This window comes from Anabas testudineus, chromosome 9 (genome assembly GCF_900324465.2).
Source record: "Anabas testudineus chromosome 9, fAnaTes1.2, whole genome shotgun sequence".
Lineage (NCBI taxonomy): Eukaryota > Metazoa > Chordata > Actinopteri > Anabantiformes > Anabantidae > Anabas > Anabas testudineus.
Genome location: NC_046618.1, coordinates 16412134 through 16426531, shown reverse-complemented (window position 1 = coordinate 16426531; position 14398 = coordinate 16412134). Strand labels below are relative to the sequence as shown.

The 14398-nt window shown below is 40.0% G+C and overlaps 2 protein-coding genes across 2 annotated transcripts in view; one reads left to right on the top strand and one right to left on the bottom strand.

Moving 5' to 3' along the window:
• Positions 1-440: 440 nt before the first annotated feature.
• On the bottom strand, positions 441-2553 carry prxl2c (peroxiredoxin like 2C). Its single transcript, XM_026343557.1, has 6 exons — positions 2301-2553; positions 1943-2011; positions 1782-1835; positions 1455-1560; positions 1214-1348; positions 441-1127 (listed from the first exon to the last, which is right to left on the bottom strand). Exons 1-6 carry the CDS (start codon positions 2547-2549, stop codon positions 997-999), a joined length of 744 nt encoding a protein of 247 aa, XP_026199342.1. The 5' UTR covers positions 2550-2553; the 3' UTR covers positions 441-996.
• A 742-nt stretch (positions 2554-3295) lies between these two features.
• Positions 3296-14398, top strand: part of fbxl17 (F-box and leucine-rich repeat protein 17) — a 179980-nt gene continuing 168877 nt past the window's right edge. Inside the window, exons 1-6 of the mRNA XM_026343593.1 lie at positions 3296-3472; positions 4684-5189; positions 5576-5953; positions 6181-6303; positions 6381-6638; positions 6753-6884. Coding sequence (XP_026199378.1) covers positions 4704-5189; positions 5576-5953; positions 6181-6303; positions 6381-6638; positions 6753-6884 — 1377 coding nt within the window. The 5' untranslated portion in view covers positions 3296-3472; positions 4684-4703. The remainder of the gene's footprint in view (positions 3473-4683; positions 5190-5575; positions 5954-6180; positions 6304-6380; positions 6639-6752; positions 6885-14398) is intronic.

Below are 14398 nucleotides of genomic sequence, written 5' to 3'. Positions count from 1 at the left end.
CAACTCTTACAACTCTTCCTATCCCTATTTAAGTGGGTCATTAACTGTGACCTTGTGTGAAGTGGTCATGAGTTTTTCTGGGGGATGGATGAAAGGGCAGTATGATAAATTGGAGACAGATTGTGTGTAAGGCCTCCACCTCTGTTGAGGGAAGATGTTTTCTGCTTCTCATACACCCCTGTGTCCAAAACATTTACATTATTGTCCTCAAATGAGTATCCTTTGGTGCTGGGACATCATGAGTTGTTGAGTTTCCTTAAATGTTGAGCTTTTCTGTTCTGTCGGCCTCCTGCTGGATCAGGACACGGCCCTGTTAAAGGCTCTGCAGACTATTTGCAGGCCTTCAAGTCCAGTTGACTGGATGCTGAGTAGATCCCATTTGTAAATGACTGTGCTAGCACATAAACACATGTGTGACAATACAAGAAGAAGTAGCAACTTTATTTACAGTTTAATGAACAGTGGGGATAAGAGGAACCTATTTTATATTATAACACACTCTGTGATAAGGCCATACTAACGTCTGAGCCCCAGTTTTCATTAATTCTGCAATTACTCCACTACAAGTATGGAACATAATTACAACACATTAGATTTAATGACTCTGATTGGAAAGATACAAAATGCAGAAAATCTCATTTAAACAAAAAACATGAATGCATTCTTACACACTTTCACATACTCACACATCCACATTAACAACACATCACTCTCTATTCTGAGTGTGAGTGAACAACATCTGGAGTTCATTTCTTTTCACACTGCAATTACGTTTGTCATTCAACATGAAATGTTTGCTTTTTAAGACCATAATTTTAGTGAGATAGCCGTGTTGCTACCTGAAATAGTGCAAAGTGTAGTGAAATAGCTGAATCAGAAATACTGGAACACAAGGATTTGATAATTAAACTCTTTAACTCTTCTTGTTGGAATTTGTTAGTGGATGATGAACTTAAGTAAACATGTCTGGATGTATGATAATAGTCACTCAGTTGTCTACACATGGATGATCTTTGGCTTATCACTGAAGTCCAGAGTCTGTTGAACTCCAGCGAGCTGCAGGAGCCAGTTTATGGGCATGTGGTCCAGACGGTTTGTGTCGAAATGTGAAAAATGAACCTGAGAGCCTGCAAGAAAAATAAAAGTGGAGGCAAAATGAGAAATGAAGAGCATTTACAGAGAAACGTGCAAACAGAGAAACAGAAAAGCTTACTTGGTCCTGCAATGATGGCTCCACCTTGCTGATGTAGGTCACCCTGAAAGTCGAATGCAGGACTGGTCATGGCCCTCCATATGCTCTTCATTTGACCCATAATAATACCGGACTTCACATGGGGACTAGGATTTGCTGAATACATAACCATACACACACACACACAGAGGACACAATTCTCCATTAATTGCCATCTAAGAACAAGCTGACTCATACTGCCCTCATACTGTTATTGCTTTACCAGACTCTGAGAATTTCTCCTCTCTCTTCATCCCGAGCTTTTGAAAAATGCACCTCTCTGGGTCCACATATATTTCATAAGGATACCCCGTCAGCGAGCAGAAAGGCTGCATCGGGGATAGAGAAACAAATCTCAATGTACGCTAGTATGTTTATTTGTCCTTTAACAACTAAAAATATATCTAAATAATGCATAATTGTCCTTTTGTGTCTAAAAACAACAAAAAATAGGTGCATCAAAACAATAAGTGCAATAAATGACATCAAATGTGACAATGAATAAGAATAACACATACTGATATTATCATCTTTAATCACAAATAATTACCTCTATGTGACGATGATCAGACTGACCAATCACAACCAATCTGACCCCAGCATCCTGCAAAATCACAGATTTAGAAATCTTATGTCAGAATCTGTCCTTTATAGTCATTAGGCAGCACTACATCTGAGTTGCCTCCTGTGTTGAGGTGGGTTATTACCTACCTCCAGCACTCCCCTGGGTATTTTGCTCAAATCGTCCACATACTCTTTACAGCTGTAGCACAAGAAATTCTGCAGGGACATGCATGTATTACACTTCAATCGCTTATAATAACATGCCAACATAACCATGACATTGCTTTTTAACCTCTTTAATGTTTCTCCCTCTGTCTTCACCTATGGACATGATCTCTCCATTCCTCTATTTCCTTCATAGTATGGGAAGTTGTCAGGAAATGTGCCTTTAAAAAAGAAATAAAAAGGCTCGATCTACTCTTAACTCTACGACCCTAACTTCGGGCAGGGAAGCCTAGCAGCTCACCAGACAGGTAAAGCCAAACAAAGTTTGTTTTTCCCCTACCCGCAGGAAAATTATGACCGATTTGCTGCCTTGATATAAGTTCTTGAACGGAAACGAGACTCCGCGTCGGTCATAAATTAAACAGTCTTCGACGTCTTCAAGCCTAATGTCGACGGCAGGGTTCCCGATTCCCCGCTTTTCCTGAGATATTTGTCGAGTTATTGGTGAAACTACTTTAGCCATTTTCTTTTCTCTGCTATTTTTGGGAGTTGCCGTCCGGGCTGCAGACGCTGCGCGGCGGCTTGACATGCACGTCCTGCAGGAGGAGAGAGGGGGAGACGGAAAAAACGTCACTTTCAGTGAACAGCAACAGCTCACAGCTCACATCCATACTCTTAGTGCTCCTATGCAATTGAAATGAAAACAAAGCAAGGCTGGCATCAGTGTGCATACACAGGAGCAACAGCAGCTCTGCAGCTTATATATGTCCCACCTGCAGCCCGGTTCGTGCCACTATAGTGGTTTTACACCTCCATGATAAAACTACATTAATTGATTTTATACCTTTATTTGTAATCTATGCAAAATGAGCATGCATCCTCTGTCTATACCTTTGTTGTTTGGTTGATTAAAAAAATTCTCTCATAGGGAAGCACGTGTGCTCTTTTTTTTAATTTGCATTGTTGCATTTGCACAACAGTTTGTTAATATTTAACCCGAACCCATACTACACTACACTTATGTATTACCTAAAGTAGCCTACTTGTTTATTTAACCTATAATAATCAACAAATAGGAGAAATCTTGTTTAAATATTATTGATTAATAACACTTTTAAACTACTTAACATTTTCAATGCAGGACTTTTAATTAGGTTACACTCTGGTATTTCTACTTTGACTTAAGTGAATATCTGTGTACTTCTTCCACCTCTATCTATTAAAAGTTACTCAACTTCCACTCTCGCTGCAGCCGCACGTTCATTTCAGTCCTCATCGCGAATTACGAATCGCCCTCGTCGGCTCCCGTACCGCTGCCCTCTTGGTGCGGAAGTGTTGTCCTGAAGAGCAGAACAGCAGCAGCAGTAGCAGATCCCCCAGCTGCCAGTGTTTGGATAAACACTACGCTGCTTCACTTGCAGGTTTTCTTGACTTGTCAGCCCTCATCTCGGACGTGCAACACAGCAGTATTATGCGAGTGCCGTGCGGAGCGTGGGGACACCGTGTGAAGTGGTGAGAGTCGTTTCTTGTTTGTTCCACAGCTAACTTAGCATCTAGTGATGGAGCAAGCTAGCCTGTCAGAAAGCTGGGTTAGCGACGGAACCGTGTCTTTTTTTTATCTGAATGAGTTGTAAATATGTTGTTAGGTTTGAGCAAATGCTCGACACCACGCTAAAGCAGCGTGCGGCGTGTAAATGTTAAACAAATGACCACCTGTTCACTGTTTACATCTTTGTTTTCATTCGTTAACAGCTAAACGATGCATCGTTGTTGTTCGTTGCTATATTGCATGCTATATTGAGCTGTGTTGTACTTTATAGGCAATGAAATGAGGATTTAAACATGTGACAGGTTATGCATTAATAACACAAATGATACATGTAAAGTCTTTCTGACAGAGAAACGAGCACTGCTACAAAGCTCGCTGCTCCATTGTTGTGTTGTACTGAAGGTTTGATGACGATTAACTATGCAAAGGAAAATTTATCTACAGTCCAAGAACAGACATACACAACAAAAAGTAGAAAACAGTCAACAGATAATCAAAGACATAGTCTGCAAATGCAAACACTCTAAAAATTGTGCAGCATTGTCCTGAATATTGTGAAGTTCAAATATTCAATTTGAGAAACCAATTTTGGTAGAAATAGAGATATGGGAAATTGGATATGGGAATTTTTTGTTGTGTTGCTCTTACCACCACAAACTGAAGCTCAGTAAACGAGGAACTTTGTTGGCAAGGTAGAGAGGACACATCTTTGGTATGTATCACTGAGGCTGTCTAGCACCATGAGTTTTGTGGCTGGCAGTAGTCACAGTTTAACTGTATATTATTCTGAGAAATAACCATGCCAACAGAGGGTGCAAAATGTTATGCCGCTTTCAATAGGACTTTATACTCAGTCATGGCCATCCAAAAGGCCATCCGCTCCTTCGATGCAGGACGCTTATACTGAAAGACACTCAAAATTGCTACAGATGAGGCCATCATGTACGTTTGGGTTAATTTCTTTCTGGATTTGTAATTTTGCTACACTTTGTTGTCTTTTTTTGTTTCTCTTTAGTACCATCTCATTATGATCAACATGATGGTTAGCAAGAAACATTAATACTTGTGCTACAGAGGTTGCCAAAATTATGGAATTATGTGATGTTTACAAACAATTAATTTGTGCAATTGGTCCATTATGAATTTACTAATGAATTCATTATTGATATTCTAGAGTTTCCTTGAGTCATCTATATGGGCCATCTTCTCTCGAAAAATGGTTACCGCCTGAAGAAGAGGACACGCAAGCTCAACCACAGGAAGAAGAAGAAGAGGAACTGTTTCCTGCAGGGGCCTTGCATGCTGTGCTTCATCATCCACAGCAACAGCAGCGGTCTTGACGACGACAACAACCATTTGGAGGCCGGCCTCGGTGGCAGCGGATACCATCATAACAGCGTCACAGGTATCGGTGTCCCTGGTATAACTGTTGGCATTGGAGCTGCAGCTGCCTCGAAGTTCGCTGAGCAATACGCATCACTTGCATCTCCTGAAGACTACTCCAACTTCCTGTTGTCACCAAGGGAGCTACCTGGTTGGGAGGGCCAGGGCAGGAGCCTTTTATCAACTGTTCCTGCTAAACTGATTACACCACCGGCACTGTTTCGAACCGCTGGTGTGTCTGTGACTGTGCCCATACTTGTGCCTGTGCCTGGCTGCACCAGTGACTACACTGAGATGGTAGGTAACTGGGGAAGGGAACCAACCTATCAAACATTGTAGCTGGTGAAGATAGAGCCTAGATCCAAATCTGTATTGATTGCCTATGGGAACTTAATATTTTCTAATACATATTAAAATTAGGTTAGGTTGATTAATTTTGTTTTTACATACACAACATGTTTGTATGTTGTCTTTCAGATCAGATGTTGCTTCTTTTTGTTTCTTCTGCTTCATTCAATGACACAGGGTTCCAGATAAAATTAATTCATTGTCTTTTATTGTAATCATGGTAGTGAAACTTTCTTTGATGAAGTAAGTGTAATTAAAGGCTTTACCGTCAATTCTGCTGTGACTTTCCTGAAGTCAGTCTGGTTCCACCTGGCTTTGTGTGTCTCTCGGTGCAGGTGTGTAAGAGGAAGTGCTCAGAGGTGCAGAGGTGCACCCCCTGTAAGCAGCCACGCTGTGCCTTTGCTGCCCCTGATGGAGGACTGGAGAATGGAGGAGTGGGAGGAGGTGGGGGCGACACCTCCTCGAACTCTGAAACTGGCCACTGCCACCTTCCCCTCTGCCCACTTCCGTCCTCCTCCTCTTCTTCCTCTGCATCCTCATCCTCCTCCTCACCTGCTGATGGCTGCTGTGGACTGGGTCTTCATGCTGATTTGCCCCACAGCTCAGACTCATCCCCCTGCTGCCTGCATCATTATGAAAACTGCCAGGCAAAAAGTTCGGATGCTGCTGAACATTTAAGTATCAACCACCTGCCTTCTTCCATCCTTCTCAAGGTTGGTGTTCATCAAAAAGTTAAAATGACTTTTTCTTGTTGATATTTTGTGTTAGTTTTATACAATGAAAAGTACTAAAATACTAAGTAAACATGCTGTGAACTCATGTGGGTCTTATTTAATTTTGTTAGTGAACCATAGCATCAGAATTGTTGATAATTAACTTTTACTATACTGGAAATATCCCCAATGAGTGAAGTTGTTTAAACTTTGCATTTTCCTTGCAGGTGCTTTCCCATTTAACAGTGAAGGAGCGCTGCTTGTGTGCCTCTCTGGTTTGCAAGTACTGGAGGGATCTCTGCTTGGACTTCCAATTCTGGAAGCAAATTGATCTCAGTGGCCTACAACAAGTAAGTATTCTCCTAAGCCTTCATAATTAAGACAGATTTTTGTTGTTTCTGATGGCTTTCATCCTTCTGTTCCTCAGGTCAACGATGATCTCTTGGTGAAAATAGCTTCTCGGAGGCAAAATGTGACAGAGATTAACATCTCTGATTGCAGAGGGGTCCATGACCATGGTGTGTCCTCCCTGGCCTCACACTGTCCAGGCCTTCAGAAATACACAGCATATCGCTGCAAACAGCTGGGCAATGCTTCTCTGTCAGCCCTGGCTACACACTGTCCTCTTCTGGTGAAGGTGCATGTGGGCAACCAGGACAAACTAACAGATGAAGCGCTAAAAAAGGTATACTTGTTTCAGTGTATGATGTTGTTTATTAACAAATGAGAAGTGAGGTAATAATTCAATAAAATGATTCAAGTGACAATGTCCAGTGTTTAATTCTCTGTTTGTCTCCAGCTGGGAGAACACTGCAGTGAGCTAAAGGACATCCACTTGGGTCAGTGCTACAGTATCACAGATGAAGGCATGGTGGCCTTGGCTAGAGGATGCCCTAAACTGCAGAGACTCTACTTGCAAGAGAACAAAATGGTCAGTCCCACACCTATGGTCTCTGGCTTTTTCCACCAGCTTGCCTCAGGGTTTCAGCTGTGTGTTTCTGTTAGAGCACCATAGAATCTCATGTCAGCTATGTAGTTAACAGAGGTTGAAAGAATATTGTCAGAACAAGTGGCTCTGTGTGTTCCACTTTCTGTTTAGTACCGCAATGCTGTCATCTAAGAATCCATCTAAGGAAGAGTAGCTCAGAACTGTACTAATGTATGTTCTTCCACAAAGTGCACTAGCAGCTTCCAGACTTCGACAGACAAATGTTTGCAGCTGCCTTACAAAACTGATACAGTTTGTTTATCAGTTGACACATTGTCTTTTTAACACAATATGATTGAAACTTAACATCTAATGGTACAAATGATCCAATGCAAAATGAAAGTTTACCACATGAGTAAGTTCAAAACCTTGCTTTAGAACCTACTGTCAGTCAAAAATGGATTAACTTAAGCGTTTTAAATTGTGATCAGTTGAGCTAAGGGTTGACCAAACGTTGTGTAAATTTAGTTTAAAAGTTGGTGATTTAATCTGGGAGGTATTAAATTTGCATTTTAACTAGGAGAAAAGTATTTTCTTGGAACTACTGTAAATCATTAATCCTTCAAGATATGCAATTCCTATTATTACCACCCACATTTGTAAGTGAGTGTAAGTGTGTGGATGTGTACATATGTTTGTTGACTGATGCCTTAATCAGTTTAATGACTGTTCTCATTATCACAGCTGGTTTTATTTCATACATCATTTCACTTATTCCTCCATCATACTGTATTTCTTTTAATAGAAACGGCAGTTACAAGTGACAGTGACAAAGCTCCACTAGATGTCACTGTTTTCTAATGTCTGAGAACAGTCTCTCACGTTTTACTTTGACTCTTTTTGTCATTCAGCATGGGATTCTGTTACAGATACAGAACATAACTAGTCATTTGTCTCTAAGTGCTTATTATTTAGATCTTCTGTAATGCGTTCACTCTTTTTTTTTTTTTTTTTCTTTACAGTCCACAAGCAGCCATGACCTTGATCAATTTGTCCACTTTAAATTGTTAACAATAGGTCAGTTTGTTAAAATTCTATTAATCAGCTATGTAATGTATGAAATTAGTCTTTATGACAAGATGAGAGATTAGTACTGCTGCTGATAACATTTCTGCACAGCGGTATCAATTTCACAGTCATTTGTCAGATGCGCCTGTGTCGCAGTTGTTTTAGCTTCCTGTCATCAGGGCAGAGAGAAATGCACTGAGCTTATAGGGGAATTGTTTTGTCTAGGTGTTGTGGTTGCTTGGGCTAACATTGTCATTAAGATGACCCAGAAACACTTGCATGCCATTTTTTTAAAAGGCCATTTATTCTGACAGTTTGAAAAACTCGGCTCCCCACTAGAAATCAGACAACTGATAATCTTGCCTTGTTAGAAAGTGTTTGTAATTACAGTCTCCAAATAAGTGCATTAAAACTAATGCATGTTTTGCTGTCATACTCATAGACTTTGACCTCAAGTGATATTTCACAGGCTGTAGGCTTTAATGTAATCATTCAGTATGAGAGAATTGTTTTACATGTGAGGAGTTTAAAAGGCGTCTAAACCTCTTTTTTTTTTTTTTCCTCCCAAGAAAGGAAACACGTCCGGGATCCAATGTGTGGGATCAGCTCTTATTCTCTACGCACATTGATCCAGGAAGCAGCATTGACTTGGACTTTTCAGTTTTTAGTGCGCTATAAATTGCACAGTCAAGCCACTATAGTGAAAGCCTCTTTAAGGCTACACTGTAAAGCCTCTCCTCTCCTTCTCTCTTGCCATTAACTCTCCTCTCGTCTCTCTGCTGGCTTTTGCGGTACAACGATCCTGTTTCTGTCTCTCCTAATCAATCACACATGAGGATGAGCCTTTCACTCACTCTGATCTGCCCTCTGTTTCTCCTCCTCTTCCAAAATTGAATAATTGAATCGCTGCAGGATGTTTCTGTGTGGTCTTCCACTCGCCTTCTCCCTTTTTCTTTGCCATGTGCACACCCACATACATTTTTCTGTCTTTACTTCCCTTCTTCTTGTCGTGGTTGTGGTTTCAGTTCCATGCTGTAGGGTTTAATCTCTGTGTTGAGACCATATCCAGCTCTGTAGATGGTTAAATAGCTTTTTTTTTAATTTTGTGGAGGGAAGAGGGTGCAGCATCTCTGTATAAGCTTTTGTAGCCTTAAGGGGATATTTAAACACTACTAGCACTAACAGTATTAGCAGTAATTCTGCTAATGTTTCTCTGTTTTTATTTCTCTTGGCAGTATCCTAAAAATGGAAACCACTGAACTCGTGGTTGTTTGTCAGCTGAGGTAAAGTTGAGGAGGTTTTTAGACACCTTAAGAAGAGTAGACATGCAGTTGGTAGGTTTGACGTTGGTATGATGCAAGGTGAAATATCTTACTTTTCTGTTTAATTGTTAAAGACAGAAATAAAAGATAACACATAAATTCTTCATTATTATTAACATTATGTTGAAGGGCATACTTTTTAAACAAATGATAGTTGAAAGTTGCTAACACAAAGACGAAAACTGCTCCAGAACTGACTAGATTTACCAAATTTTGTTTACATTTGACAAATTGACGCTCACTCTTTCATTGCCTGTTAGCCTGGGGCAACACCAGCCCTGGGCTATGTATAACCCTGGGCTAAGAGTGCGTTGTGTGAAAGGCAGGTGACTCTGGTGTCTCTGTGCCCCGCTCCTTTTGACATCTACCCTGCATTCTTTATTGGCATTCATCCAGTATTTATGCCAGAGTTGGTTATGTTGCACCGGTTGCCTTTCAAGCCTTGTTTTCATCTTCAGAAGTGTTTTCTTTCTCTCTCCCCATTCATATTCTGTTCTCTTCCACCACCTCGAAGGGCAAAGGCTCTGAGAATAGCAAATTCCCCTTTTCCTCATCTCACTTCAATTTAGCCGTAGGGGGAGAGGCAGCCCTGAAAGTTTAACTGTGAGTTCTGTCAGTTTCATAGACCAAGTGGTGGACAAACTGTAAGCTGCAAAAGCCTCACCTGCCTTACCATGTTGGGAACTTTACTCCAGTGTTCCTTTCAATTAAATACACGTTGTAATCTGCAAACATTTTTGCTGGAGAAGCACTTTTCTACTCCATCTCTCTTAAAAAGAAACCTGTTCTCCTGTCTCTTTAAAATCAAAGAGTGTGCACTTAATTTTCCTGAAATGTGAAGGGAAGATTCTTCCACTTCTCATCTCAAAGACATTGTCTGCCTACGCACACACTCTCTCTCTCCCTGCCTCTCTCTCTCTCTCTCTCGCTCTCTCACACACACCCAGGCTCTGATTATTTACAGTTTTAATTAGTCCAAAATGTGGAAATGTAAGTGGAATTGGAGATGACCTAACATAGATTACCATGTGCCCTCAATTTAGGTGTAATTACCACTCTGCATGTACAATCAGAGCTTCTCTCCCATGCTTTCACCACGTTTTCCAGTTCTAACACTTGGGCGATTAGGAAGGAAAGGATGTGTTTTGTCTGTGGAACAACATAAAACACTGGGAAATTTAAACTGTCAAAGTGAATGGTGTTGTGGCCATCGGTCAGTTAACGGGGGCCTCATCTCACGCTGTGATTCACTGTCTGTCTAGCTTGTCAGCAGTCTGGTTTTTGCTGGCAGGGCGAAATGACAGCGAGGCTGCACTGCTCCAATCAGACATAATCGCAGATTAAATTGTATATTGACATTAGCAGATTTAATTAACCAGATTAGAGCGAGAGCAAAGACAAAGGCAGTGATAATGATAGCTGTCAGTTATTTTGGTATAGGCCTTTTGACATAAACCAACACGCACACAGAAGGCTAGTTAAAACCCTGGAAGCAACACACACGGGAGCAGATGGATTGAGTAGCTGCCAGTTGCTCTGGAATCTCCTGTGGAAACTTTGTTCATGTATTTGACTGTAATTAGAGATAAACAGAACCATTCTGACCCGCCACACAAACACACCACTGCATTAACACAAACAGTGCATTGTCCAGCTACAAGTTTAAATTTGAGTCTCTATAGACAAGGCTTGAGACCTTTCAGGATGTTGAATGTCAAACGTCGTATGGTGTATTTAGTCAGTTTTACTGCTAATGGCACTGGATTATGTCTGTCAGAGTGAGGAAAAGCTCTGCTCCCATCCAACATTTCCATGCTTTTCATGCCACAAAGTTTTCTACCTGTTGTTTTTTTTTTTTTCTTAGACTCGCTTTTGACTGTGTTTGCCTACACGGATTTGGGAGATAGCCAAATTTAGGTAACCTCGAATTTCGTACAGAGAGCTGTGGAGATGGCAAGATGTATTTTTTTCAGTTTATGTTGTGTCATGTAAGGGGTCTTACATGACACAACAGGACTCCTCTTTTTCTTCTCCTGCTTTTCCTATTCTTTTCTTTTCTTAAAATCATATCCTGTGTTTTTCTCTTCTTTTCTCTTTTTTTTTTTTTTCTTGGCCTGCTGTAAGGTTTATACTTAGACCTCAGCGATCCATGTTTTTACGAGAAAACTTTTTAACAGGAAAACCATTCTTACAAGCAATAATACCAAAACTTTGCTGACTCCAGGGTCTCAGCGTACTTACTTGCTGTTGTTGTGGTCATCTACTAAAGGTAGAATATTTTGTTGAACTTGTAAATACACTATTTTATACATTACACTATTGTTTTTACAAGTGCAACTGGTTGCATTCTGGGTATGTAGTCTATGCTAGAAGCACATTCCTCTTTCCAATATCTTCCTCTTCATTGCTCTTTTGAAGTGCCTCTGTATCGATCTCTGTCCCTGAAATGCCGCTCTGCATGTGTGTGTATGTGTTTGGGTTGTTTTCTGATTGGTCTTTGCCTGAAGAGTAATCAGATGCATTAATGAGCACTGACTTTAACTTGGACAGCCGGCTGCACTCAGACACAGACGTCGTCGATATGTTCCCTCCGTCGTCTGCCCAAGAACAAAACAAGTTTTAAAGGGAAGAAAATGAAAGCACTTTCAGAAATGTGACTCTGTGAAGTGTGCCTCTAGAGTGATATTTCACCTTGCTACAGTGTTTTCTTTTCAACATTATTTACCCCAGGAAAAGATTGAGCAGTAACATTTGGCATTTTTTTCCTTGACTCCATCAATAACGCAGGTGAAATTACTTCTTGAAAAAGAAGACAAAGACCTTGGTGTGACAGGATGCTCTCTTGGATTCCCTGAGTGCCTCATAGAAATGCTAAAAGTATTAAGCTTATGGAACAAAAACAAAGTCAAGTGAATGACATGCATTATAAATGAGGAGTGGAACGGCCAACATAGCTGGCAGTCTATTGTTGAACAGCGACAGAATGCCAAAAGTGGTGGTGGTTTAAGATAAATACCTTAGCTTCACAGAAATGGAGAGCAGGTGAAGTAATGTACATTGTTCTTTACTGACTTGTTGGTAGTAGTCTCTGTTTTCCTCAGCAGAAGTTAGATGTAAAACTTTATTTTTTCTTAGAGAATAAGTTGCACTGCATGATGAAATTCTTAGTTTGGTGTTGTCTTAGATTGATGTAGATAGAAAAAACAAAAGTGAAATAAAAAATTGAAGGATCGGACAATTACGGACTTTGGAGTGGAGTTGTTCAACAGCTCTGAAGTTAATAGTGCAGTAGTATGTTACAATGGTAATGTGTTTTAACAACACCCTGGTATTTGTCTATCTAGTATCTATTATTTAAATGTTATTTTAATGTGGTTGCAGGTAAAATTGTTTTTTCAACTTCAACTTCAGCTAAAAGTACTAGCAAAACATAGCTGAGCTGCGAGAGTAACAAGTGGCACTTGAAATGATCAGTTACCCTAAACATGTCCTTTATGATGAAGTGGATCCCATTAGTAATGTATTTTGGATAGACTGATACATTTAATTTACATTTTTCACACAGTGCGCTTTTGTAGTGTTGAACACCAGTTGCCAGGTACTGTATTAGGCACTACTTAATTATTTTCTATACATTTTTAAATTGCCACATTTTGTATGGTATGTCTCAAATCAGCAATTCTTTCTGAAGTGCTAAATGCACTCAGCACCTGACCTCATGCGTCTACAGCAGGACACAGTTCATACAGTTCAGGTGTTCTTGACTGGTGTGCTCGGTTTCCACCTGAAGAGGGTGTAGTAGGACTGGATATCAGCAGCCTGAGAGCCAGAGAATGAACGGGGAGGAGCGTGAGGCTAAGTGTTCGGTTCTTTATGCTGCAAATAAAAGATCTCGTACTGTTTAGAAAAATTTGAGGATACTAATAAATATGTAAGTAACAGATTTAAAAAAATAATAATAATGAACTATGCTTTCTTTCTTTTTCTTTTGTGCTTTATGTGCCTGCGACAGGGTGCAGAAAGGAGTGTTAACAAGAAGTCAATTTTAAACTCTGTTTGATTTGGACAAAAATTATGCTGAAAACCTCTTGATACCAAGGCTATAATATTTTCCTGCAGTGTAAAGTGGGTGGTAGCTGTTTGCACCTTTCATGTCCTTTGAATGGCATGTAATTTATGTAAGAATTTGAATGCTATTGAAATGAAAATAAGTGTTTTTTCACCTGTAGCCAGAAACTCTGAATGACCTTTGCTGTGGTAATGCATAATATTTTAGGACTGTAGATGTTGTAGCAGCACTCATCTCCATGATGTTATCAAGCATCCGCCCGCAGCTACCACAGTCCCAGGAAAAGCAGTGAAGAATGTTAATGTGAATGTGACTTCCTTTTCTATTCCTTTCCTGTTCACTTCTTACTCTGGCTGAGTACATAGATGGGCTGCAGCCTGACACAGGGAGTAAAGCTGAGATGAAAACTTGCATTTAATTTTATTTCTTCCTCGAAACATTTTTTACTGGGTGGCCTGTGTGCAGGCTGTGCAAAACTTATCTTGCCCTCAGGCTAATAACTCACTGTTGTTAGATTTTTCTTTTAAGCTGACACTTTGTTGGAGATGTGAAATGGAATATGTTGGATGAAGTTAAACGGGAATCTGGGGGAGCTAAGTAGGGCTGAAACTATTTGTTCAGTAAGCCATCGTAACATACCATGAGTTAATTGGCAAACATTTTTCAGAATTGATCCATGATTACTCATATTTCAAGCATCATCATTCCTGTGCAGCTTCTCATAATTTTTTTTTGATGCTTTTATATGTCATATATGGTAGGAAATGCTATCATGTGCATTTTATAAATTATATAATGCATCATCAGTGGTTCTTGGCAGACAGACACGGAGTTGAAACAAATAGATGGAAAGAAAACCTTCCTTAAACAACCAATCAGCAATAAAAAAAATATGATATATGACAGTTCTGACTTGTAAAATATCAGAATCTGCAGTTTTATCCAGATAAATTGTAGCAAAGGGAATATTTGTGTGCTGTACTCTAAGCCAGATGCTGGATAACATCACCTTGTGCTTTAAATTATTAATATATGTTAATATTGATTAATTGAAAATG